Here is a 24,997-nt window from a genome sequence, read left to right on the forward strand (position 1 = left end):
CTGCGTCTACCAAGGGAGCGTTTTCCAGGTGATTCACTTCCTCTGCCTTGAAGGGGTATAATCTGGAGGTTTTACTTGACAAAGAGGTCTTCTTGTCTACTCTGCTCCACTCCTCATCAATAATAACTTTAAATTCTGAAAGGAGCGGGAAATTGGAGTGCTCCTTCCCCAGGTGCTTAAAGAATTTTCTTTGCTTAGCCGGGGGAGTGGAATAATCTTCCCACTTAAGGGCCTCTTTGATCACTTTAATAAGTGGTGAGACTAGGGTGAAGCCTCCAATAAATTAATCTCCTTCTACTTTGCTGTCTGAAGACCCTGGAGATGCGTCATAAGGCTGGGATAGGCCAGGATCTTCTTGGGCCTAGTCAGCCAGGGAGCCTGACAGCGTGATGAACTGGCTCCGCGTGCGGGTTATACCCCACTTCTTCAGGGATTGCTGCACCACACGCTTAACTAGAGACTCAATATTTTGGTTTTCAGTCTCTTTTTCCCTGACCGCCCGGGCATAGCACGGGTTGCATAAAGATTTGCCCTCCGGGACTTGTGTCCCACATCCCCAGCAGGCTCTGCGATCAGAGCAGCTGTCATGGCGATGGGTGCGGTGTCTGGAGGAGGAATGGGAACATCTCCTCTGTGGATGGGTCCTAGACGGAGAGTCACGTCTGGACCTGGAAGAAGAATGTTGATGTTGCTGCTTGGCAAGGTCTCTGTCGCCCCATACAAGTTGATGATCTGACCTAGAAGGGCTGAACAGAAGAAAGGGGGGGGGGGGTTAGGGAAAAACAGAGGCATGTCGTTAGGACACCTGTCCATCCACGAACAATCCTGGCCCCTCCTCCCTCATGTACCTTGAACGTGAGGGCTGGCTGCATGAGGGCGGTGACCTGTCCATGGCACCTCAGAGGAAGACCAGACTAATGTCCTACAGCTTGTAGGGAACACCAGTCCTGGGGCAGTGAGCAAGAGAGATAAATGGGGACCAAAAGAAGGCTGCTACTGTCTCTTTAAGAGCCGCTGTTGTCCCATGAAGCACAGACTTGAGCTAGTGCTTACCTCTTGCTGGATGCCCAGGCCTCGGGGAAGATCCCACAGAAGCACTGGCTAACGGGCTATTTAAATTCCCGTCAGGCGCCTGCGTGCCGATGGGTCTTCCACCGAGCTGTGCATGCACAAACCAAGCCTCAGAATTACCCAAGGCTTGGCGAATGCGCAGAAGCTTGCCGCAGCCACAACCCGGAGGAAAGACGGTGCTCTGGAATGCAGAAGTGCTCAAGGCGCCATGAGAGGCCAGAACAGAGCCAGGGGAAGGGAAGGAAAGGGAAAAGAGGGAGTTGTGGACACATAAACAAGCAAACACAAACACTGCCATGGAGATATACTGAAGATTCCCGACCTTGCCAGCCATGCTGAACGTCTCCTCCTGGGCATACGAAGGCTGCCCCCCACCACTGGGGCATACATGCCTGAAGCCACTCACCCGCCGCGGCTGGGCCCTGGGCTCTCCACACCTCTCCATTGGTATGCCTGACATCAGCCCGCTCGGGGCTCCTTTATCCGGTTTGGACGTGAGGAAACGTAAGGTCATATGTTGTAGGTCCAAGGAGGAGGACAAAAAAGGAATGCAGACTCTGGCTGTGAGCTCAAATTTATGGGAATGGGGGCCTATAGCATTGGAGAGGAGGCGGGGTTAACCCACACATAGGCTGCCATGGAGTCTGTCAGGAAATCAGAGTTAAGCCATACCATACATTATACTTTTCTTGTTCAATTTCCTTTAGATTTACCTCCAACTATGTAGTACAATGGCCTGCCTGATTGCATACAAACTGAAAGTGTTTAGGCCTGACCTCATATTATATGGTTTTGGTAAATCTAAAGGAAAATTGTACAATAAAAATTGTATAATGGATGGCCTGCCTTAGCCAAAGTAAAACTTTGGTCACTGGAAATCACAGACCAGTTCCTGTCAATTTCATTTATTGATCAGATTTATTGATTTTATTATATTTATACAAATAAAGAGTAAATAGTAATAATAAATGCTGAAAATTGTTAAAAAAAAAAAAAAACTTAAACAATAATAAAGAAACACTGATAAAAAATAAAATTACAAATGTTTGCTGGCCAGGGTCTCTCACTTGTTGTAACTTTTTATTGCCGAATACGCTTTGCAATGCATTTTCTAATTATTTTGGTATTGCTGTCTGCATTTTCTTATGGCTAGTTATTGCTTGTTCTCCGATGATGGGCTTTGGATTAGTTGCTTGAGCTATAAATATATCTGCTGAACCTTTTAAAAAAACAACATTCTAACCATTTTGAATAGATATTTTGAAAGAAAGGCGTTAAACTGCTGAGAACAAAACCCATTTGATATTCAAAAGATAGTACAATAGTAGAATCGACAGTTCTACATTATGTTATATAAAAGTAACATTTTTAGGTTAAGTCAAGTGCACCTTAAGCAATAGAATTCATCCAATTTACAATTACTCATAAGCACCTGCGTATTCTTTTATCAACATATCAACATCAACATCAACATCTTTTATCTTTAAACCCTGAAACACTGCTGAAATCAACAGCTTGAATGTGCTCTAAAAAAAAGGGTATTTTATGATTCATTCTAAATAACCATCTGGCTAACTCAAGAATTGCATATGGAATTAGAATTAGCATTTTCCCTTGTAAAAAGATGACTGCAGCTACTCCCACACAGCTACTGTATCAGACACTTCTCTTCGATATCCAAAAATATTCAGGATTAAAAATGAGCAAACTGCTTACCATGCAACATGGAGTGGTAGGCCTATTTTTCTACATATGTGATGGTAGATGAAAACGAGGCAGTTGGCCGAGTTGCTGCTGGAAACAGAAGTTTTGGGTGGACAAAATGGTAGACAAGCTCTCTAAAACATTGGCATAATGTTTTTTCACTACTAACTTTGCCATTAATATTTACTAATTGATGTAAGTGATGCACAGCTAGCTAATAAAATGAGGACTGTAGGGAGCATTTTTATGCATATGAGTGTACATTTGAATGGGCTGATACTGCGCCGGTCCGCACCAAAAGTAGTGCATGCAATACTTTAAAAAACTTGCAGAGCAACCAGATAGCATGGTACTACTGTACCATGCCATCCAATGCAGGCAAATGCACTGCGTATGCAACCTGAATTTAGGGTGTCATTAAGTTAACACTCAAACAAATACTTGGGGGGGCACAACCTAACAATGTGTGTCATTTTTTGTTCCATTTGTTCCACATGCTGAAGAACACAAGTGTAGTGCATTTTGAACTCGGTGTGTTCTGGTGTAAACTGCCCCTTAGATCACACACATCACAAGAAGTAATAGTAGTTACACTAGAGAGGAGTGTCCCTGTCCACCCATCTTTAGCACCTCTAAATGGCTTGCCATAGGTACCACAACCTCTATCAACAATGAAATGACTATTAGTCCTGTTGTATGCTTTTTCTAAATTCATCACAGTGCAGATATTGTAAGGTTTAAAAAGAAAATAATGATTTTCATACTGCGCTCCTATTCATAAACAAAACATGTGCAAACCAACATATAATAGGTGCTAAATACAATTATTCAATTGTTGTGTGTAAAATGTCCATACACCACCACCAGATGTCTCCAATCAAGGGAAAGCGAAGTAAATCTTCTTAGTAGTTCAAAAAATGTGGAGAAACAAAAGTGCAATCTTTCACCAGCCCCTAGGCAAACATCCTACTCACTGAACATATATGACACCCATCACAGGTAGTCATAATTGGCATGTGTAACAAAGATGTATCTTCCAGTGAAACGGCCCAGAACGATGTGGAGCTCTCTCTTTTCTTCTTGACATATGTGATTTACTATACCCTTGCCCGCCAGGTGTACATCGTTCTAGGCCGTTTCACTGGAAGATACATCTTTGCTACACATGCCTATTACGACTACCTGTGATGGGTGTCATATATGACCAGTGAGTAGAATGTTTGCCTAGGGGCTGGTTAAAGAAAGCACTTTTGTTTCTCCACATTTTATGAACTGCTAAGAAGATTTACTTCACTTGATTCGAGACATCTGGTGGTTATACACCCATCTATGGCCAGCTTTAGTCTTGACCCACCAGTACTTTGGTTTACAACAGGTGCAGTAAAATCAAGGTCTAGGGGAGACTGAGTTGAAGAACTTGTAATAAGAGGAAGGCTACATGGAATAAATTAGGAGAATTCAGTGGAAACCTTGGTGAGCTAGTTCAAAATCGTTGGTGTCAAATTCTACATCCTTCTATGACTTTAAAGGCAAACAATCTAATGAGTTGACAATGTCCTTGACTGGGACCGCCTATTGACAATAATTTATGACAGATTCGGGAAGGGTAGTCCTTTCTAGCTGCTGCTAACTTTGCCTTCTTTCCTAAGATTTATAATATATGCATGATTGAAGTAAAGTAGTAGTAGTGACACATTTCTTTTATGTGATAACATTTTTTTAAATTGTCAGCTTACTCCAAGTAGTCATATATATTTACATTTTTAATTTAGTGTTGTGTCCTCCCCAATATGGAGGTGGACAGTGTTGATGACATTTTTCCATCAACAGAACTGCCATGCCGGTCATATTGCTGAGGTTGTTCACACTGGCAGCATGTAGGTGATCTGATTTTCATTGTTCAGACTCTGAAGCTGATATTACCTCTGGAAGGACCTGTGCCGCAAAACCAGGTCCCAGAGACAGCCCCTTGTCTCTCCAGTGAGGGGTTCACCCACTTTTTTAAAACTGTGTAGGAGGAGCTAGGGAAGAGTCTGGTAAAAGGTATATGCATCTGTAGACACGTGAACACTTTCCCCTTCAGGGGTGAGCCATACATCTCAACCATCCCAGATTTTGTGGGACTGTCCCAGGATTTCAACAAAATTCTCTGGGCTGTGTCTGGGAGCCCAGTGGTGGAACACTGCTTCCGACACTCAGCTCCACTAGCATACCTCATAGGCTGTGTAAGATTGTCTGCTCCAGGCTGCCCTGCTTGCTTTCAGCCGGCACCGCTGAGGTGAAGGGGGAGTGGCCATTACAAGAGAATGAGGGAAGGGTTGGAAGTGAGGCAACGCAAGCAACTGTGTGGTTACAACAGGAGCTCTGCAGTAACACCAGTCAATGATTGTCCGCCCAGAAAGGACTGACTCAGAGGCCTCCTCCAATATATGAGAGCCCTAGGGCACAGCTGTGCTGATGTGGTATTCTGCAACACGTAAATGTGCCAGCTTTAGATTTAACCCAGTGTGTACAGAGAGGGGGCAGTGTATGCAGTCAGTGAATTTAATTTAGGCTAAGTCCCAGGTCATGTTTGTTTGTTGTTTCTAATTAGACTCTATTAAGCCTTGCCCAATATTCCTCATAAATGTAACCATGCCCACTTTTTTGCTATGCGCACCTCAGTCCTCTCCCTGTAGTGGCCCTCATTCTCTGCAAAAGAGCAAATAGAGTTGGGACAATCACCTCCACAAGCACTCCCTCATCTTGGTTTACCTTTACACCCCATTTACACTTGTGCGACTTGTCATGCAACTTTGGATATCAAAGTTGCATGACAAGTCGTAACCCATGTTTTCCAATGATAACCATTCATATATGTGTGACTTAAAGTCACAGCGACTTCAAAGTAGTCCATGCACTACTTTGGTTCGAGTTTCATGCAACTTGAGGACCATGGACTTCAATGTTAACCCTCAAAAGTTACATGAAAGTCATACCTGAATGTTTTACATGCTACAGTGAGTCCGACTTTGCAGAGGGACAACAAGTCACATCCAAGTCACACCCATCCAAAGTTGCATCAAAGTTGTAGTCTTACTACACTATGAAGTTTACGCTGCCTGCCTCTCCCCCTCTGCCTTGATTAATTCCAATGAGCAGACTGGATGTGGAAAAGTGACGGAAAGAAGAGGTGCATTGCGCCAGGAAATAAATGTTTCACTTGTCAGGCCACGTAGTGTGGCATATGTGTAAAAAAACAAAATATGAGACTTTGGCAGGTAAAATAATAAACACGTGTATTTTAGCTGCTTGTCAGGAGTTCTGATTTAAAGGAGAAGTATAACTGAAGCTCTTTTGGCCGTACTAATAGAAATGCACTTAGTTCTGCACTCCTGTGATTCAGCAGACTAAAGATGGCTGATGTCACTCAGCTGGTCCAGGCTCTGCAGGGATCCCGACAATGTCAGGATCCACCCAGATGCCTAACTCCACCACTGAGAGCCTGAGCCAGCCGCTTCCACTCCCTCCATAGCTCGGTGCTCCAGTGAGTACTGGAGGTTCAGAGCACAGAGTGGTGACATTCACTGCTCTCTTCTCAGTGAAGACTAATGCCGCGTACACATGGTCGGACTTTTCAACTACAAAAGTCCGACAACCTGTCCGACAGATTTTCGACAGACTTTCGACTGACTTTTGGCGGACTTTCAGCGTACTTTCTAACGACTGGACTTGCCTACACACAATCACACCAAAGTCCGACGGATTCGTACGTGATGACGTACACCGGACTAAAATAAGGAAGTTTATAGCCAGTAGCCAATAGCTGCCCTAGCGTGGGTTTTTGTCTGTCGGACTATCATACAGACGAGCGGATTTCTGGGTCCGGCGGAGTTACGACATAAAGATTTGAAGCATGTTCCAAATCTAAAGTCCGTCAGATTTCCACTGAAAAAGTCCGCTGAAGGTCCGGTGAAGCCCACACACGATCGGATTGTTCGCCGGATTTGGTCCGTCGGCGTCCGTCACACCAGTCCGGTCGAAAAGTCCGACCATGTGTACGCGGCATAAGAACTCAGTGATCAGCGTGATTGATTTGTTCTTAGTCTAATGCCGCGTACACACGGTCGGACTTTTCGACCGGACTGGTCTGACGGACGCCGACAGACCAAATCCAGCGAACAATCCGATTGTGTGTGGGCTTCACCGGACCTTCAGCGGACTTTTCCAGTCGCAAATCTGACGGACTTTAGATTTGGAACATGCTTCAAATCTTTACGTCGTAACTCCGCCAGACCCAGAAATCCGCTCGTCTGTATGCTAGTTCGACAGACAAAAACCCACACTAGGGCAGCTATTGGTTACTGGCTATGAACTTCCTTATTTTAGTCCGGTGTACGTCATCACGTACAAATCCGTCAGACTTTGGTGTAATCGTGTGGAGGCAAGTCTGGTCGTTAGAAAGTCCGTTAAAAGTCCACCAAAAGTCCGACGAAAGTCTGTCAAAAGTCTGTCGGACAGGCTGTTGGACTTTTGTAGCTGAAAAGTCCGACCGTGTGTACGCGGCATTAGAGCTGACGGGGGACACCACATAGGTGAGATTGTTTTTTTTTAAATTCCACAGTACTATTTCAGTACGCACCTCTCTATGTTAATGTACAATACAAACAACCTTTAAAAGCAGCCTTGTCACTGCTCTGTACAACATAAATTTGCTCTAGTGAAATAAGCAAAGCAAAAGTGGTCATACGTGCTCCGTCAGATTGTTGTAGTCAATCTCTTCAAACAACTGCTGAACTAGTTATTTGTAGTTTTCTTTACTCTCTGTTCTCCAAAAACAACAAAAGGTGTGTACGTTATTTGAAACTAGAATGTATATATCACAGCACACTACTCAGATTATAACAGAGAATGGAGAGCTATTTTACTCTGTTTTGTGCAGTTCTACCTATTATTCTGTATGCCGCAATCTTACGTTTACTTTATGAGTTCTGCAGTTGTATTAAACGAAGTTGCCGTACTATTCTGCTCTCTGCTGGTCAAATGTCACCCTTACTGATCTCTGTGACTCCCACAAGAGATTGGATATTGTTTTGACAACTTGCACTAAATATTGTAAGGAACAGTGTGTCACTTAGGGCAGTTAAATGGAAAATGTTTCCGGGCTGATTTACCTTTGAGAGATTGTGTTTAAATTTCAAAGCTAAACTTTGCTATCTTACTCTAACAATTTTGCACGCAAGCAGCAATATGACTGATCTTGTTTTTTGTTTTTTTTTTACAAATGAATATGTTACCTTGTCGTTCATTTTCTTTATAGATATAATTATGATGCCAATCAAAGATTTTACCTTGTTTTGATTTTTTTTTTTTTTTTTTTGCACTTTTACAAAGTTTTGGTAGTATTGCATCAGAGTTCTGCTATATTCAGACTGTCGGACAATGATCGGACTTTCCGACATCAAAATCCATGGATTTTTTCCGACGGATGTTGGCTCAAACTTGTTTTGCATACACACGGTCACACAAAGTTGTCAGAAAATCCGATCGTTCTGAACGCGGTGGCGTAAAACACGTACGTCGGGAATATAAACGGGGCAGTAGCCAATGGCTTTCGTCTCTTAATTTATTCTGAGCATGCGTGGCACATTGTGCGTCGGATTTGTGTACACACGACCGGAATTTCCGACAATGGATTCTGTTGTCGGAAAATTTTATAGCCTGCTCTCAAACTTTGTGTGTCGGAAATTCCGATGGAAAATGTGTGATGGAGCCCACACACGGTCGGAATTTCTGACAACAAGGTCCTATCTCACATTTTCCATCGGAAAACCCGACCGTGTGTACAGGGCATAAGAGTTTCCCACCCTGCTCCTCAGTCAAACATGAGCAGTTCAAGCATCACACAAAAACATTGTGCAAGTGCTCTTTACCACCTTCCACACTATATATACACCGATCAGCCGTAACCATAACCAGTCAAGATTTGGACTCCACTAGACCTCTGAAGGTATGCTGTGGTATCTGGCAGCAAGCCATCAGTAGCAGATCCTTTAAGTCCTGTAAGTTGTGAGGTGGGGCCTCCATTGATTGGACCTGTTTTTCCAGCACATCCCACAGATGCTCAATTGGTTTGAAATCAGGATAATTTGGAGACCACACTTCAAACTCATTGTTGAGTTCTTCATTTTTGAATTCATCAGACCAGGCCACCTTCTTCTATTGTTCCTGTGTGTCCAGTTCTGATGCTCACCTGCCCATTGTAGGCCTTTTGGCTGTGAACACGGGTCAACATGAGCACCCTGACCGATCTTCATCTAAGCACCCCATATGCAACAAATTCTGATGCACTGTGTGTTCTGAAACCTTTTTGTCTGAACCAGCATTAACTTTTTCAACAATTTGAGCTACAGTAGCTCTTCTATTGCATTGGACTACACGCTCCCCACATGCATCAGTGAGCCTTGGCCACCCATGACCCTGTCACCGATTGTCCTTTCTAGGACCACTTTTGGTAGGTTCTGACCTCTGCAGACTGGAAACATCCCACAAGAGCTGCAGTTTTGGAAATGCTCTGGCCCAGTTGTCTAGCCATTACAATTTAGCCCTTGTCAAACTTGCTCAAATCCTTACACTGTTTTCTGCTTTCTGCATTTTTCTGCTTTCAACACATCAACTTCAGAGACAACATGTTCACTTGTTGCCTAATATATTTCACCAACTTTCGGATACCATTGTAATGAGAGCGTTTTTCACGTTGTCAGTTTCATAATGTAATGGCTGATCAGTGTGTATTGCTCATACATTAGACTGATAGTAGTAATTAAGGGCCTCAGCAACACTTCTTATGCCCCGTACACACGGTCGGACTTTGTTCGGACATTCCGACAACGAAATCCTAGGATTTTTTCTGACGGATGTTGGCTCAAACTTGTCTTGCATACACACGGTCACACAAAGTTGTTGGAAAATCCGATTGTTCTAAACGCGGTGACGTAAAACACGTACGTCGGGACTATTAACGGGGCAGTGGCCAATAGCTTTCATCTCTTTATTTATTCTGAGCATGCGTGGCACTTTGTCTGTCGGATTTGTGTACACACGATCGGAATTTCCGACAACAGATTTTGTTGTTGGAAAATTTTATATCCTGCTCTCAAACTTTGTGTGTCGGAAAATCCGATGGAAAATGTGTGATGGAGCCCACACACGGTCGGAATTTCTGACAACAAGGTCCTATCACACATTTTCCATCGGAAAATCCGACCATGTGTACAGGGCATAAAGTAAAAACACCCATGATTTCCCATTTTTTTAAAAATGTACCTACCAAAAATCAATTCTGCAAAAATTAAAGGCTAAGTTCACATGGGAAAATTATTGGCGGCTGGCATGAGGAGGGGCATGTACATAGGTGGAGTTCACCTAACAAAAGAGGCTGCACTAAGCCTTTAAGGTGGTCCTATAGACTTTAAAGGGGAACTAATCTTCATATGAGCATCACAAACTGCTATTTAATTTGTCTTTTAATATTCCAAGCAAACTCCCCCATCCATCCATGTCTCTATTCTTTATTTTGTTGAGAAATCACTTTGAAAAACACCCCCTAGCATTTCTGGCTGTAGCCATCTTGAGTAAGGGCAAATGATTCATGTAGCTTTTACTTCCTGGAATTTACCTGCCCTTAACTCAGGCATGCAAACAGGAGGGCATGCTTAACTGAGAAAACCTCCTCCTCCAGATGAAAGAAAAAAAAATGTCCATGAAGACTGGGATGTATGACATCATTTTGGTCTGGGCCAAAAACGAGGGAGCAACTGAAAATATGTAAAAAAAAAAAAAGCAAGTAAATATAATATACCTTCCTATTTATTTACTAATGCTAGCAGAATAAGGATTAAAATCCAGCACACCTCTTAGTGAAAGCAGGACACTGTACACAAAAACACTGGTTAGGCACATGTTTAACTGTTTGATCGCCCTGGATGTTTAACCCTTTCTCTGTGTCATTGTATTAGTGTCACTGGTTTCCACAAAGTGTCAGATTGCAGTGCCGCTATAAGTCACTGATTGCCGCCATTACTATTATAAAAAAAAAAATTCCAGTATATATACCATAGTTTGTATAACTTTTGAGCAAATCAATCAATATACGCTTATTGGGATTTTTTTTACCAAAAATATGTAGCAGAATACATAGAGTATTGGCCTAAATTCATGAAGTAATTGGATTTTTAAAATTTTTTTATTGGATATGTTTTATAGCAGAAAGTAAAAAATATATTTTTTTATTTTTTCCAAAATAGTTGTTTTTTTTTTGCTTAGAGCGTGAAAAATAATAACCCCAGAGGTGATGACATCATTTTCATTGATATACAGCAATGCATGATCCCGCAATTGTCAGTTAAAGTAACACAGTGCGGTATAGCAAAAAATGGCCTGGTCACGGGGGGTCAAGTGGTTATTGTGTATTGTGTAAATTGCATATGTAATAATTAGATGATTTAGGTAGGTCCTCCCACTACATTGTTTTAGAAAGACTGTACAATTAAGATTGGAATGTGTATGACCTGCTTAAAGAGAAGATTAAATTACACCCCTAACTACCCCCCCCCCCTTTTTTTTGTCATTCCCTCTTACCTGTTATGCAGGTTTTTCTTCAGAAACATAAGGACTTTCCCAGTGAATCTAGCACTGTCCTGCTGCGATACGCTGCTACTGGTCCTGTCCCATGACACATCTTTCTTTCCTTATGTCATCAGGAGTTGGCTGTGTTCCCCGAAGATGCGCCACCAAGTCCGCCTTTCATCCGCTGTGTTTCCCTGCTCCTGCAACCTATGTGATGGGGATATTCCAGGAGGCTGCTGGAGCAGGGCACAACACTTGTGACAGTGGAGTCGGTTGGGAGGGGAGGTTGCATGGAGGAAAATTGTAAAGATGGTATTGGTGTTAGCGTGTTAAGCCTGGTACACACTATAAGTTTTTTGTTTCCTCCAACCCAGCAAGCTGAATGAAAAAAAAACTGACAGATTGCTCTACTAACACAAGCGATGTTGGTGCGGTGATCTCCCCTGCTGTGCTTTTGTGTTCTGACAGGGGACCGCCTCCCCCACCCCACCAGAACACACTGATCAATGCTTGCAGCAATGGCTGCCAGCTCTGGTCAGATACTAGTTTTCCAGCATGCCTGTTCGGCGGAAGCTGAATAGAGAGCTGTACACACGGACTGAAAGTCAGCTGGTTCCTCCCGAACTAACCATTTTTGCTTGATTTAGGGCTGTGAAACCTGCTGTAAGAGCTGCTTCAGACTATCATTGTTGCCTTTCACTGCGTATAATAAAAAATAAATAAAAATCTATTCCATGCTATCAATATACTGTATAAGGCCTACTGTTACTTATTGGTTGGTTCTCTTATCATGTAACAATTTGTACAAAACTGATAAACTCCAGAAGTGTTTGTATATTCACATAGATAATAAAAGTTATTTTAGAAATACACCTTGACTTTATATGAGCCTGGAAGGGATAGTCATTATGAGCTATAAATAGCTGTATACAGTATCTTGTCTATTTATATCGTGTCCGGATAAATATAGCTTGTTGACCTTGTACTTGTGTACTCTTAACATCTTGAGAAACCTGCCATGTCTTTATTTCAAAGTTGTTTTTGATGTCACTTACGAGCACCTTAATCACACCCAAGTCAATAAAGTGTTAGTTATGGCTAGTATTTTGCTAAATATAAAATGCATGCCTTGAAAAAAGATAAGTACATATTAATGCTTACAGAATGTGTGTAAACTACAAATGTCATGTTTAAAAATAGGGTCTGTGCATATAGATAAAGGTGTGCAAGGCAAGAACACTGCAAAGAAATTTGTAGTCATACACTAATAGTTGTTTTTTTTTTTAATGTGGATGAACCATTCTACCACTGCAGATCTTGTTTTTTTGACTGCTGGCCCAGCCAGGTGTAAAAAAACCCAAGCACTGACTGCATCATTGGCAGCCAAACATGTTTCAGTAGGCTCCTTTGACAAAAGTTGATCAAACAGCCAACTTTTCAAACGAAGCATGGACACCAACTGAGATCCCTTTCACACGGGCGCCTCCTCTAAGCGGAATGCGCTTGCTCAGCGGGGGATCTCTCCGCTGAACCCCGTCCGTCCGTCTGTTTTTGGCAGACAGGATCAGATCGGATAGTGGATATATTTACTCCTTAGAAGAGACTGGAGGGTCCGATCAGGTCCGCCTGAAAAACTGACAAGCGAACCTGGTCGGACACAACCCGTGTGAAAGGGACCTGAGAGAGTTTTGCCTAGTTCCTTAGGATTAGCCAGCTTTACACACTGGACAATCCCAGTATACTGAATGAAAAGATTAAACCTTTTTTTGTAAATGGTTGAACAACGGCATATGGTATGTTACGGAATTTTATGGTTACATAAGACCAAGGTTTGAATTCCCGTCACTTTGGAAAGATTTCCTCCTACTACTTGTTACATCTCTAAGACAGGAAGAGAAGGGAAGTTATTACACATACAGCATAAAATAGCATTTTCTCCTCTAGCCTAAACCTTAAAGTACAGTTTTTACTATGCATACACATAAAATAATCAATTCTCATAACCTCAAAGAGCTAATAAATGTTGACCAAGCACTGCTTTATTAACACCTAGAAATATATGCATTAGTGACAAAGGCTCGTGGGAGAGAGTAATGTCCAAAATAGGATAATCCATTAGGAACCACAGAGCTATACTTCATTGGTCTGTTTCTAGTAAATTCCAGGCAAAACTTATTTTGCCATTACACAGAGTAGGGAAAGATCATAACCATTGACAGGATTTTACAGCTGTAGCTCCAGTTGCAAATTTTCCTGTATGGTGAAACTATTGTCACCATGACCATACATGAGAGGGAAAGTGAACCCCAGATAGCAGAACAAACTTTACAAGGGTTTCTATTTCTTGCACACACAAAATGTTGTTTTTTTTTGGCTGAACATGCCCTTAAGACTTTGCTTTTATCAAAAAATTTGCTATATTACTTTTGAAATTTGTGATGGTCATCCTTAATTCCTTGTCCTGTCTCTTTTTTAGTTTTGATGTCGAAAATGGCTTGTCATCAGGCAGAAGTCCCTTGGAGTCCCAAGCCAGTCCAGGTTCAGGTTTGGTTCTACAGGGTAACTTGCCCCACAGCCAGAGAAGAGAGTCTTTCCTATACCGATCAGACAGCGACTATGACCTTTCCCCTAAGGCAATGTCCAGAAACTCCTCCATTGCTAGCGACTTGTGAGTATGAAAGTATGAAATGTTGCTACTATTAAATTTTTTTTATTTGTGTATGGAAAATGATATTATACAGTGGGGAAAATAATTATTTGAGCTCCTGCAGATTTGGTAAATTTGCCCATTTACAAAGAAATGAAGGGTCTATATCATAGGTGTATTTTAAATCATAGAGACAGAATATCAACCAAAAATCCAGAAAAAACACATGATACAAATGTTATAAATTGAGTTGCAGTTTAGTGAGTAAAATAAGTATTTGACCCCCTACCAACCAACAATAATTCTGCCTCCCACAGACTGACTACAGTATGTGCTCATGTGGTACACAGATTAGTCCTGTCAATTTAAGATGGTGCTCCCAACGACAAATCGTTATATGTATAAGAGACACCTGTCCACAGAACCTCTTTCTTCCATTCAAACCTCACCATCAAAGAGCTATCAAAGGTTGTAAGGGACAAGATTGTAGACCTGTGCAAGGCTGAAATGGGCTACAAGACCATCAGCAAGAAGCTTGGTGAGAAAGATACAACTGTTGGAGCGATTATTCAAATTGTCTGGAGCTTCATGCAAGATTTCGCCTCAAGGTCTAAGGATGATCATGAGAAAAGTGAGGGATCAGCCCAGAATTACACGGGAGGAGCTTGTGAATGATCTCAAGGCAGTTGGGACCACAGCCACTAAACAAATCTTTGGTAACATAATATGCCACCATGGATTAAAATCCTGCAGTGCCTGCAAGGTCCCCCTCTTCATGAAGGCACATGTACAGGCCCGTCTGAAAGTGGTATAGTCAGATGAGACCAAAATTGAGCTCTTTTGGCATTAACTTGACTCACCGTGTTTGGAGGAAGAAAAATGCTGACTATGACCCTAAGAAAACCATCCCTACAGTCAAGCATAGAGGTGGAAACGTTATGCTTTGAGACTGTTTCTCTGCTTAAGGTACAGGCTGACTTTGCCGCATTGAGGGCCAATGAACGGGGCCATATATTGTGAAATCTTGGATGAGAACCTTCTTCCCTCAGCCAGAACACTGAAGGTGGGTCGTGGATAGGTCTTCCAGCATGACAATGACCCAAAACATACCACCAAGGCAACAAAGGAGTGGCTCAAGAAGAAGCACATTAAGGTAATGGAGTGGCCTACCAAGTCTCCAGACCTTAATCCTATAGACAATTTATGGAGGGAGCTGAAACTTTGAGTTGCGAAATGGCAGCCAAGAAACCTTAAGGATTTAGAGAAGATCTGTAAAGAAGAGTGGACCAAAATCCCTCCTGAGATGTGTGTAAACCTGGTAACCAACTCCAAGAAACGTCTTACCTCTGTGCTTGCCAACAAGGGTTTCTCCACCAAATATTAAGTCATGTTTTGCTTGGGGATCAAATAGTTATTTTACTCACTGAACTGAAACTCAATTTATAACATTTGTATCATTTGTTTTTTCTGGATTTTTGGTTGATATTCTGTCTCTATCATTTAAAATACACCTATGATAAAAAAAATTCCTGAGAACCGCAACAAGCCAACAGCTGGTTGAACTGAATGGCATCCACCCAATGCGAAAATATCAGTTTCAGATGGACTGACTTGTCGGAGCTGATGTGTAAATTGTTCTAACAGAACATGTCTTGTTGTTCAACAAAGTTAGAATTTATAATTTTTTACACCTAGACAGCAGAAGTAAAAGTTTATTGGTTTATATAAATCTATAAATCTGAAAGTGGATTGTGAAGTCTTAAGTGCTCATCAACTACATATTCTTTCACATTGTGGGTTAATTATTAACACTTAGGATGTATTTCTAAAATATTTGCATTGTTGTTTGTCCATCAAAACAGAAAAAAAAATCAAATGTTTGTGGCATATATGCTCTGCAATTGTGTAAATACAGGAAATACTACAATTTTAGCCATTATATGGTATTGTCTCTCACAGCAAAGAAGTGTGCACCTCAGTGCCATCTAGTGGCCATAATGCAGTATTTTCTGCATCCAGACATTGAGAACATTTGATTCTGCCCCATTTGCACTGAACACATTTACATGCACATGCAGTATGCAAGATTTTTATAAATACACCCGGTAATATAAAGTGCAACTGAAAATATTCAGTTTAATTTCACATGAGCTTTGTATATGCTAATACTTTTCCTTTTATCTTTAGGCATGGAGAAGACATGATAGTAACTCCATTTGCACAGGTAAGAAAAGTATTTCTTAATGAAGTATATACCATCTATTGCATTTTGCAAAGTTTCCAAAACTGGGAGGACATTTTCTTGCAATAGAAAAAATGGTTGCTTATTTTGTATGCGGGGTTGCCTCTTGCTGCAAAACAAGAGGTGGGCCGGAACAAATTGTTCAATGGGGACATGCTGGGCAGAAAGTGGAATGCTTGGCTGATATGTATATTGTACTTTGATACATTGAAACACTGTAAACTGAAATGCCACCAGAGTAGAAGTTGCATAGATGTGGTTTGTTAAATCTCGTGTACACTTTTTACACTAGTTAAGGCAATAATAATGATTTAAGAAAATTCATTTGCGATAATAGAGATATGTGCCTTTCTTTGGCAACCATATTTGTATTACTGGTGGTAATTAAAAGTATTCCAGTGTGACACTTTGTGTGTCCAGTGTATCTCTCTACAACACAGCTTGCAATGACTGTTGGGTAATGGCACAAATATGGGAATGAGTTTCCTACTTCTTTTCTTTCTCTTTCTTCTGTTTATATTTTATCTTTACACATAGGTTCTGGCTAGCCTACGAACTGTGAGGAGCAACTTTGCAATGTTAACTCATCTTCAGGACAGAGTAACTAACAAGTAAGTTTTTTTTTATTTTTTCAGGAGAGACATGATTAAAGTATGACTGCTAGTAACAAGTAGAGTTTACCAATTAATAGGTAATGGTGTCCTGAAATATACTGCAGTTGTTTGGAAAGTCCACTCATTTTCCTTTTTATTATGAGTTTTTGTTTTTTAATCCCTGTTTTTTTAATGTGGATTTCTTGGCAGAACATCAGCCTTAATGTCTTAGTCTAGCTCTCATCCTGCAAGGTTTGACAGTGAAAAGGATTTCAAAGAGGGTGGTGCATGAAAAAAAAAAAAAACAAGAATTCCTTAATTTTCTCAAATTTGGGGCCAATCACACACCTCCCTGATGGCATGGCATGATGGATAAGTATCTGCCTGACTTTCTCAGCACTGAGGACACCATTGATCCTGACCAAATCTCCAACTACATTTGCAGAAATGCAGCCCCAAAGTTGCAAGGAACATCCACCATGCTTCACAGTTGCCCGCAGACACTCATTATTGTACCGCTCACCAGCTTCTTGGTGAACAAACTGCCTCCTGCTACAGCTATATATTTCAAATTTTGACTCATCAGCCCACAGCATCTGCTACCCCAGTTCCTATGTTTTCATGCGCAGAACATGGAAACAAGGCTAAGCAGCTTTACTATGCATGAAAACTTAGGAACTGGGGTGCAGAAAAATGGCAGCAGGTGCTATGGACTGATGAGTCAAAATATGAAATATGTGGCTGTAGCAGAAGGCAGTTTGTTCATGAGGGGCTGGAGAATGGTACAATAATGAGTGTCCGCAGGCAACAGTGAAGCTGTCAGAAACCATGAATCAGACCACGACAGAAGTACAGTTAAATCATGCTTGTTTAATAATAAAAGTAAAAAAAACAAACATAGTCAAAACATAGCCAAAGTTCGGTAACCGGAACGGATAGTCAGACAAGCCAGAAAGCCAGGTATCAGCGTAGTGGAACAGCAAGCAGGATCTGGAGCCAGAAGGAATGTTGGCCAAGAAAGTCTTTAACAGGAGCGCAGGAGATAGTCTCTGTGATGTTGACCAAGGTGAAGGCTGAGATCATCTGGGCTGGACGGCTTAAGAAGGCAGGATTGATGAGCAGGATATCATCAACAGATGAGTCACTGTGGAGAGATAGGAGCTGGCAATTAGCCGACAGCTGAGCGGCCAGCTCAGAGAAGGAAGGGCTGAGCCCAGACCTGACAGAGGCATGGTGGAGGGGAACTCATTACTGTACTATGAGAGGAGGAGACCAAGAGTGGTGGGAAATGTAGAGAGGTACAGAGGAAATAAGGAAAGAGAAACAGGGAGAGGAAGTAACAGAAGAAAAGCAGAAGAGGAGTGAGTCTATAAAAGGTAACTAGAAGAGGAAGAAGAAAAATATATATGGTATATATCAGTGATGGCGAACCTTGGCACCCCAGATGTTTTCGAACTACATTTCCCATGATGCTCAACTACACTGCAGAGTGCATGAGCATCATGGGAAATGTAGTTCCAAAGCAGCTGGGGTGCCAAGGCTCGCCATCACTGGTATATATAAATAAAAAGAGGAGAGGGCGTTGAGTAAAATATAGATCTGGAGTGATGTGAAACAAGGAGGGTGCAGTCATTGTTCAGATAAAACAAAAGAGCAGCACACACCACATACGCAGGCATATATCACCATGAATTCTGTATAAAAAAAAGCTGTAATTCATAATAGTAAAATTCTTTCCACTGGCAATGGTTCTGGAAAGGTGTCAATTGCTCACTAAGTTTTACCAGCATGGGATCAAATGGCCTGTAAAGAATCAGGGCATGGAAGATTTATAGGAAAGGCACAATCCTTCCATAAGTCATAAATACAAGTAGAGGTGCTAATCATGCTCAAATGACACACAACCCCAATAACACGTAAGTGTGTGAAAAATACAATAACCAAACTAATATAAAGCACGCTGAATAAAAGATGAAGTCTTGATAAGATTGCAGAAAAAAGTATAAATTCAGTTATTTATCAATGTGTGAGAAATGGACAGTGTCCCCTTTGCAAACATTCATTCTTAGATTGCAATGGGCAATGTATTGTATTAGGTATGCTTTATAGCAGGCTTATATTATGTAAGAGCTACCTAGAAAAGTATTTCATTATAAAAAAAACAGTACATTTTTTAGCATCATTATAATTTTTAGATTCCTCTACAATTAATTGCTTATTTGCACATTTGCATCAGCAAAATAGTTTCTCTTTGCTGCCAGCCATCGTTATATAACCTGCATTTAGAGTGGGAGGCAGGTAATGTATGTTATGCTTTAGCAAACATTGCTGAATATCTATAACTTAATGCCAAAGCTTGTTAAAAAAAAAAAAAAACAACAACATGTTGCTAGAGCATTTGTCTGTGAACATTTAATTCAAGGAGAATATTTCAAATTAAACTACGGCCAGAAAACATTTCAATTTTTGAGGCTCTATGGAAGGGTTAGATTCTCTGTAAATGCCTTATTTCTGTATTTTCCCCTGTAGGAGGGATTTACTCTCACGTTCTTTCTTTTGTGTCTCTGGGTCAGGAAGTGAGGGAAGCAGAAGGGGATGTCCCACACAACTTTATTGTTTCTAGTTATGAATTACTAATTAAGCAAGTCAGTCTGAATCAAGTAAAAATAGCTTAATTGGAAAATAAATAATATGTATCAATTTATGTATTACAGGTACTTAATATTGCCTGTAAATTTATGCAGCGCTTTACACATATATATTGTACATTCACATCAGTCCCTGCCCTCAAGGAGCTTACAGTTTAAGGTCCCTAATTCATACACTTGGGACAATTTAGACAGGAGCCAAATATCCTACCAGCAGGTCTTTGGAGTGTGGGAGGAAACCCATACAGGTACAAAGAGAATATGCAAACTCCAGGCAGGTAGTGCTGTGGTTGGGGTTCGAACAGACGACCCAAATGCTGCTAGGTGGAAGTGCTAACCACTTAGCCACTGTCCTGCCAATTATATATTTCCTTTTTTTTCGCAGGAGATCATCTATCAATAACCCACCCACAGCCTGTAAAACAAACTTATCAGGTATGTAAAAAAAAAAAAACACCATAGTAATGATTCCCCAAGCATATTTATACTAACCTTAAAGTAGAACAACAGCTACAGCCTAACTAGTTTAAAAAAAGTTCCCTCCCCCCTCCTAACACCTCTACCAACTAACCTGCATAAAGAAGATGTATATACTTACCTATTTTCAGCCCGCTCCAGTCACATGATCCTGTTTAGCCAGCGGCGGCTGCAGGAGAATGGAGAAGGCAACCCACAGCAGCTGTGAAAGGCAAGAGCGATGACATCACTTATAGGCTCCCATGGTGCAGTCATTGTCGGCTGTCCCTCTTTTTCCCTGCAGCCACTGCTGGCTGATACAGAGAAGCTAGATCATGTGACCTGACCGAAGCAGCCTGACAATAGGCAAGTATATACATCTTTCCCACACAAGTTAGTATTAGTTAGAGGGAGCATTTTTATGACTAGTTATGTTTATCCTGGAATTCAACTTTAAATATTATATGATACAGAATGCTGCATTTAAATGTATAAAAAACATTCTTAATTTATCCATATTTTCATAAAAATACCTTTTACTTATATGGAAAGCCTTATAAAAAGGTAGAAATGTTTAGCCAATAATATACAGTACATTGTTTACTAATTGTCATTAGTGTCAGATATGCACAAAGTGCCAAGGAGACACTGAAAACGTACAGTATGTACAGGAAGGAAGGTGAAAGAAAAGCAATTAACACATGTGAGTACAAGCCATTATTTTCTCTAAATATGTAAAACAGCTTTATACCTGTCCTTTTTTCATGTGGCTTGTGTCAGAGGCTATGCTGCCTTTGCCCTGCTAGAAATGGTCGCATCCAACATTATATTGGGTGTGTTTTTCCTAGAATTATGTAACAATATGTAGTCATTTTTAAATTAAGCCGTGTTCCTTGCGGTCTTGTCAATTGACGGACTATATGCTGGTATCATGCCATAGGCATTATTCACCAAAGCTTACATGCACATTGATGCATTAATCATGATTGCATTCATAATTAAAATAACATTTGGCTTATTTAATACATTGAAATAGAAAACAAAATAAAACTGCGCTTGTGAAAAAATCTCAAACTAAATAATGTAATTAGCAGCACCACTGACGTGAGATATTATCACATAAACAAGTAAATGAAAAAATTGTGTTGCGCTAAATAAATGAATCCGTATGTTTTCAGTATGGCACCAGTGTGATGCCTTCACAGCAATCTTATATGTGCAAAAGTTCTTGTGTATCAACATCAAATTTGGTTCCTCCACCTTGTGAATAAACCACCACCAAAGGTTAAGATGTACTCTTACCAGAGAGTATTGACCACCTATTACAGGGGTCAAAAAAGGGCTCATGTGTCTCATCTGCTCTATCCACGGTCACTCCTCAGTGTAGGGTAGACGAGCGGGATCATCCATCCATCATGTGAAGACGATATTCCTCTTGCCTCCGACCATAGTGCTCAGTGGAATATGTCAGCAAAAAGATAAGATGCCGAATACTGTAAAATCCTTTTAAGTTTGGCTTTATTGCAAGTAATGCACTTGACATGCCATTACATTTTAAACAAATATATCTTCCTCAGCATAGATGATCGTTAGCTCAAACCAAAAAAACAAAATCCGATAACAGGAAATGATGCCTTAACACGACCGGTTTCATCGCAAGTGAACTTCTTCCGGGGCATAGACATCTCCCCCTGTCATATAGTTCCGGTGTCCATCCAAGCCTCGCCTCCTTCATTCTGCGGTTCTCCGCTCTTATCTAAGCCTCCTTCTGATTCACCATAATACTAATGAAAACCAAGCCTCTCTCAGCGTATACGTCTCACTCCAAAAGAGTGCGCTCATTGGCTGGAATCATCCCACAGTGGAGAAAAGAAGCCTGTGTCTCCTATCTCATGTATTAGCCACTTCCAGGGAGAAAATCTTAAACTACCCCCAGGATATTAGGAGGCAAGAGCCGGCTTAGGCAGTGTACCTCTAAATTTATTTATATAAACAATATATATAAGACAAGTATTATATGTAGGACTAAATTGGTCCTGTAGGCTAGATATATAGATGACATCTTCCTCCTTTGGAGGGGTGACTCCACCTCGTTGATAGCTGTCACCATCGACCTGGTTGGAAGGGGTCCCCAAGGGACAGTTCCTTTGCATGAGATGGAACTGTACTACCCTTGAGGACTTTGATAGGGAAATGGGAATATTGAAAAATAGATTTGTAGAGAAGGACTATGACCCTGTTGCATTAGAGGCCACACGTAACCAAGTTAGAACTGTAGACAGAGAATTGTTGTTGAGGGATAGCATAAGAGATAACAATATTGCTAGCTTTTCCCTGATCACCTCTTTTTCTACACAGCACATAGTTGTCAAACGTATTTTGGGGAAAAAAAAATGGCATATTTTACAGAATGACAGTGTTACTTTAATATTTAAATACATTTTAAGATTTTAAAAAAAATTCTTTAGTTTAGAAATGTATATAATATATTAATTGTAGATGTCTGGTTTGTCAATTATTGTCCTTTTTGCATTTACTTGTCTCATATATATATAGTTTATATTAATATACAGTATCTCACAAAAGTGAGTACACCGCTCACATTTTTGTAAATATTTTAATATATCTTTTCATGTGACAATACTGAAGAAATGACACTTTGCTACAATGTAAAGTAGCGAGAGTACAGATTGTATAACAGTGTAAATTTGCTGTCCCCTCAAAATAACTCAACACACAGCCATTAATGTCTAAACCGCTGGCAACAAAAGTGAGTACGCCCCTAAGTGAAAATGTCCAAATTGTGCCTAGTTAGCCATTTTCCTTCCCCAGTGTCATGTGACTCGTTAGTGTTACAAGGTCTCAGGTGTGAATGGGGAGCAGGTGTGTTAAATTTGGTGTTATCGCTCTCACTCTCATACTGGTCACTGGAAGTTCAACATGGCACCTCATGGCAAAGAACTCTCCGAGGATCTGAAAAAAAGAATCGTTGCTCTACAGAAAGATAGCCTAGGCTATAAAAAGATTGCCAAGACCCTGAAACTGAGCTGCAGTATAGTGACCAAGACCATACAGCGGTTTAAACAGGACATGTTCCACTCAGAACAGGCCTCGCCATGGTTGACCAAAGAAGTTGAGTGCACATGATCAGCGTCATATCCAGAGGTTGTCTTTGGGAAATAGACATATGAGTGCTGCCAGCATTGCTGCAGAGGTTAATGGGGTGGGGTGGGGGGGTCAGCCTGTGAGTGCTCAGACCATACGCCGCACACTGCATCAAATTGGTCTGCATGGCTGTTGTCCCAGAAGGAAGCCTCTTCTAAAGATGATGCACAAGAAGCCCACAAACAGTTTGCTGATGACAAGCAGACTAAGGACGTGGATTACGAGAACCATGTCCTTTGGTCTGATGAGACCAAGATAAACTTATTTGGTTCAGATGGTGTCAAGTGTGTGTGGCAGCAACCAGGTGAGGAGTACAAGTGTGTCTTGCCTACAGTCAAGCATGGTGGTGGGAGTTTCATGGTTTGGGGCTGCATGAGTGCTGCCGGCACTGGGCAGCTACAGTTCATTGAGGGAACCATGAATGCCAACATGTACTGTGACATACTGAAGCAGAGCATGATCCCCTCCCTTCGGAGACTGGGCCGCAGGGCAGTATTCCAACATGATAATGACCCCAAACACTCCACCAAGATGACCACTGCCTTGCTAAAGAAGCTAAGGGTAAAGGTGATGGACTCCAGACCTAAACCCTATTGAGCATCTGTGGGGCATCCTCAAACGAAAGGTGGAGGAGCGCAAGGTCTCTAACATCCACCAGCTCCGTGATGTCATCATGGAAGGGGACTCCAGTGACAGCCTGTGAAGCTTTGGTGAACTCCATGACCAAAAGGGTTAAGGCAGTGCTTGAAAATAACAGCGGCTACTAGGGGTGCAACGGATCGTTGCCGATCCGTGATCCGTACGGATCACCCTCCGCGGATCGGCACACCCGCGATCCGCGGATCACTTTTCGGGCCTCAGCCATAGGAAAGGCCCCGGCTTCGGCCTAGCTCCGGAGCGGCGGCCATCTTGGTACACCCGGAAGTGGCCGCTGTCTCGACAGGAAGTGACATTTCGTCGCCGCCATCTTGCTACACCCCACACTCCTGCACAGTACAATAATGATAGAGTGAGAAGGGGGCAAGCGGACATCTTGTTACACCCACCGGAGTTCTACATTTAAAAGCCATTTTCAACACAAAACTGAGCTTATATGCACAAATACTGTATTTATGCATATAAGCTCGGTTTTGTGTTGAAAATGGCTTTTAAATCTAAAACTCCAGTGGGTGTAACAAGATTTGTGTGTTTTTTTTTTTTTTTGTTTTTTTTTTTTTTTTTATGCTGATCCGAGGATCGATCCGATCCGTGACTCTGATCCGAGGATCGATCCGATCCGTGAGATTTTTGATCCGTTGCACCCCTAGCGGCTACACAAAATTTTGAAACTTTGGGCCCAATTAGGACATTTTCACTTAGGGGTGTACTCATTTTTGTTGCCAGCGGTTTAGACATTAATGGCTGTGTGTTGAGTTATTTTGAGGGGGCAGCAAATTTACACTGTTATACAAGCTGTACACTCACTACTTTACATTGTAGCAAAGTGTAATTTCTTCAGTGTTGTCACATGAAAAGATATAAAAAAATATTTTCATTGTGAGATACTGTATGTAAAGGTGCACTGCCTAAGCCTGCTCTGGCCTCCTAATATCCTGGGGGTAGTTTAAGATTTTGTCCCTGGAGGTGGCTAATACATGAGATAGGAGACACAGGCTTCTTTTCTCCGCTGTGGGATGATTCCAGCCAATGAGCATGCTCTTTTGGAGTGAGATGCATAAGCGGAGAGAGGCTTAGTTCTCATTAGTATTGTGGTGAATCCGAACAAGGCTTGGATTAGAGCGAAGAACCACAGAGTGAAGGAGGTGAGAGCGAGGCTCGGATGGACACCAGAACTATATACAGTGATGACAGGGGGAGATGCCTA

The 24,997-nt window shown here is 41.5% G+C and overlaps 1 protein-coding gene across 3 annotated transcripts in view; it reads left to right on the forward strand.

Moving 5' to 3' along the window:
- Nucleotides 1-24,997, forward strand: part of PDE4C (phosphodiesterase 4C) — a 319,542-nt gene that overhangs the window by 211,265 nt on the left and 83,280 nt on the right. For all 3 annotated transcript variants that reach the window (XM_073599449.1, XM_073599458.1, XM_073599467.1), the window contains exons 2-5: nt 13,859-14,050; nt 16,217-16,253; nt 16,809-16,882; nt 19,898-19,947. In XM_073599449.1, the coding sequence (XP_073455550.1) occupies nt 13,859-14,050; nt 16,217-16,253; nt 16,809-16,882; nt 19,898-19,947 (353 nt within the window). The remainder of the gene's footprint in view (nt 1-13,858; nt 14,051-16,216; nt 16,254-16,808; nt 16,883-19,897; nt 19,948-24,997) is intronic.

Source organism: Aquarana catesbeiana, linkage group LG01 (genome assembly GCF_042186555.1).
Source record: "Aquarana catesbeiana isolate 2022-GZ linkage group LG01, ASM4218655v1, whole genome shotgun sequence".
NCBI classification, from domain to species: Eukaryota; Metazoa; Chordata; class Amphibia; order Anura; family Ranidae; genus Aquarana; species Aquarana catesbeiana.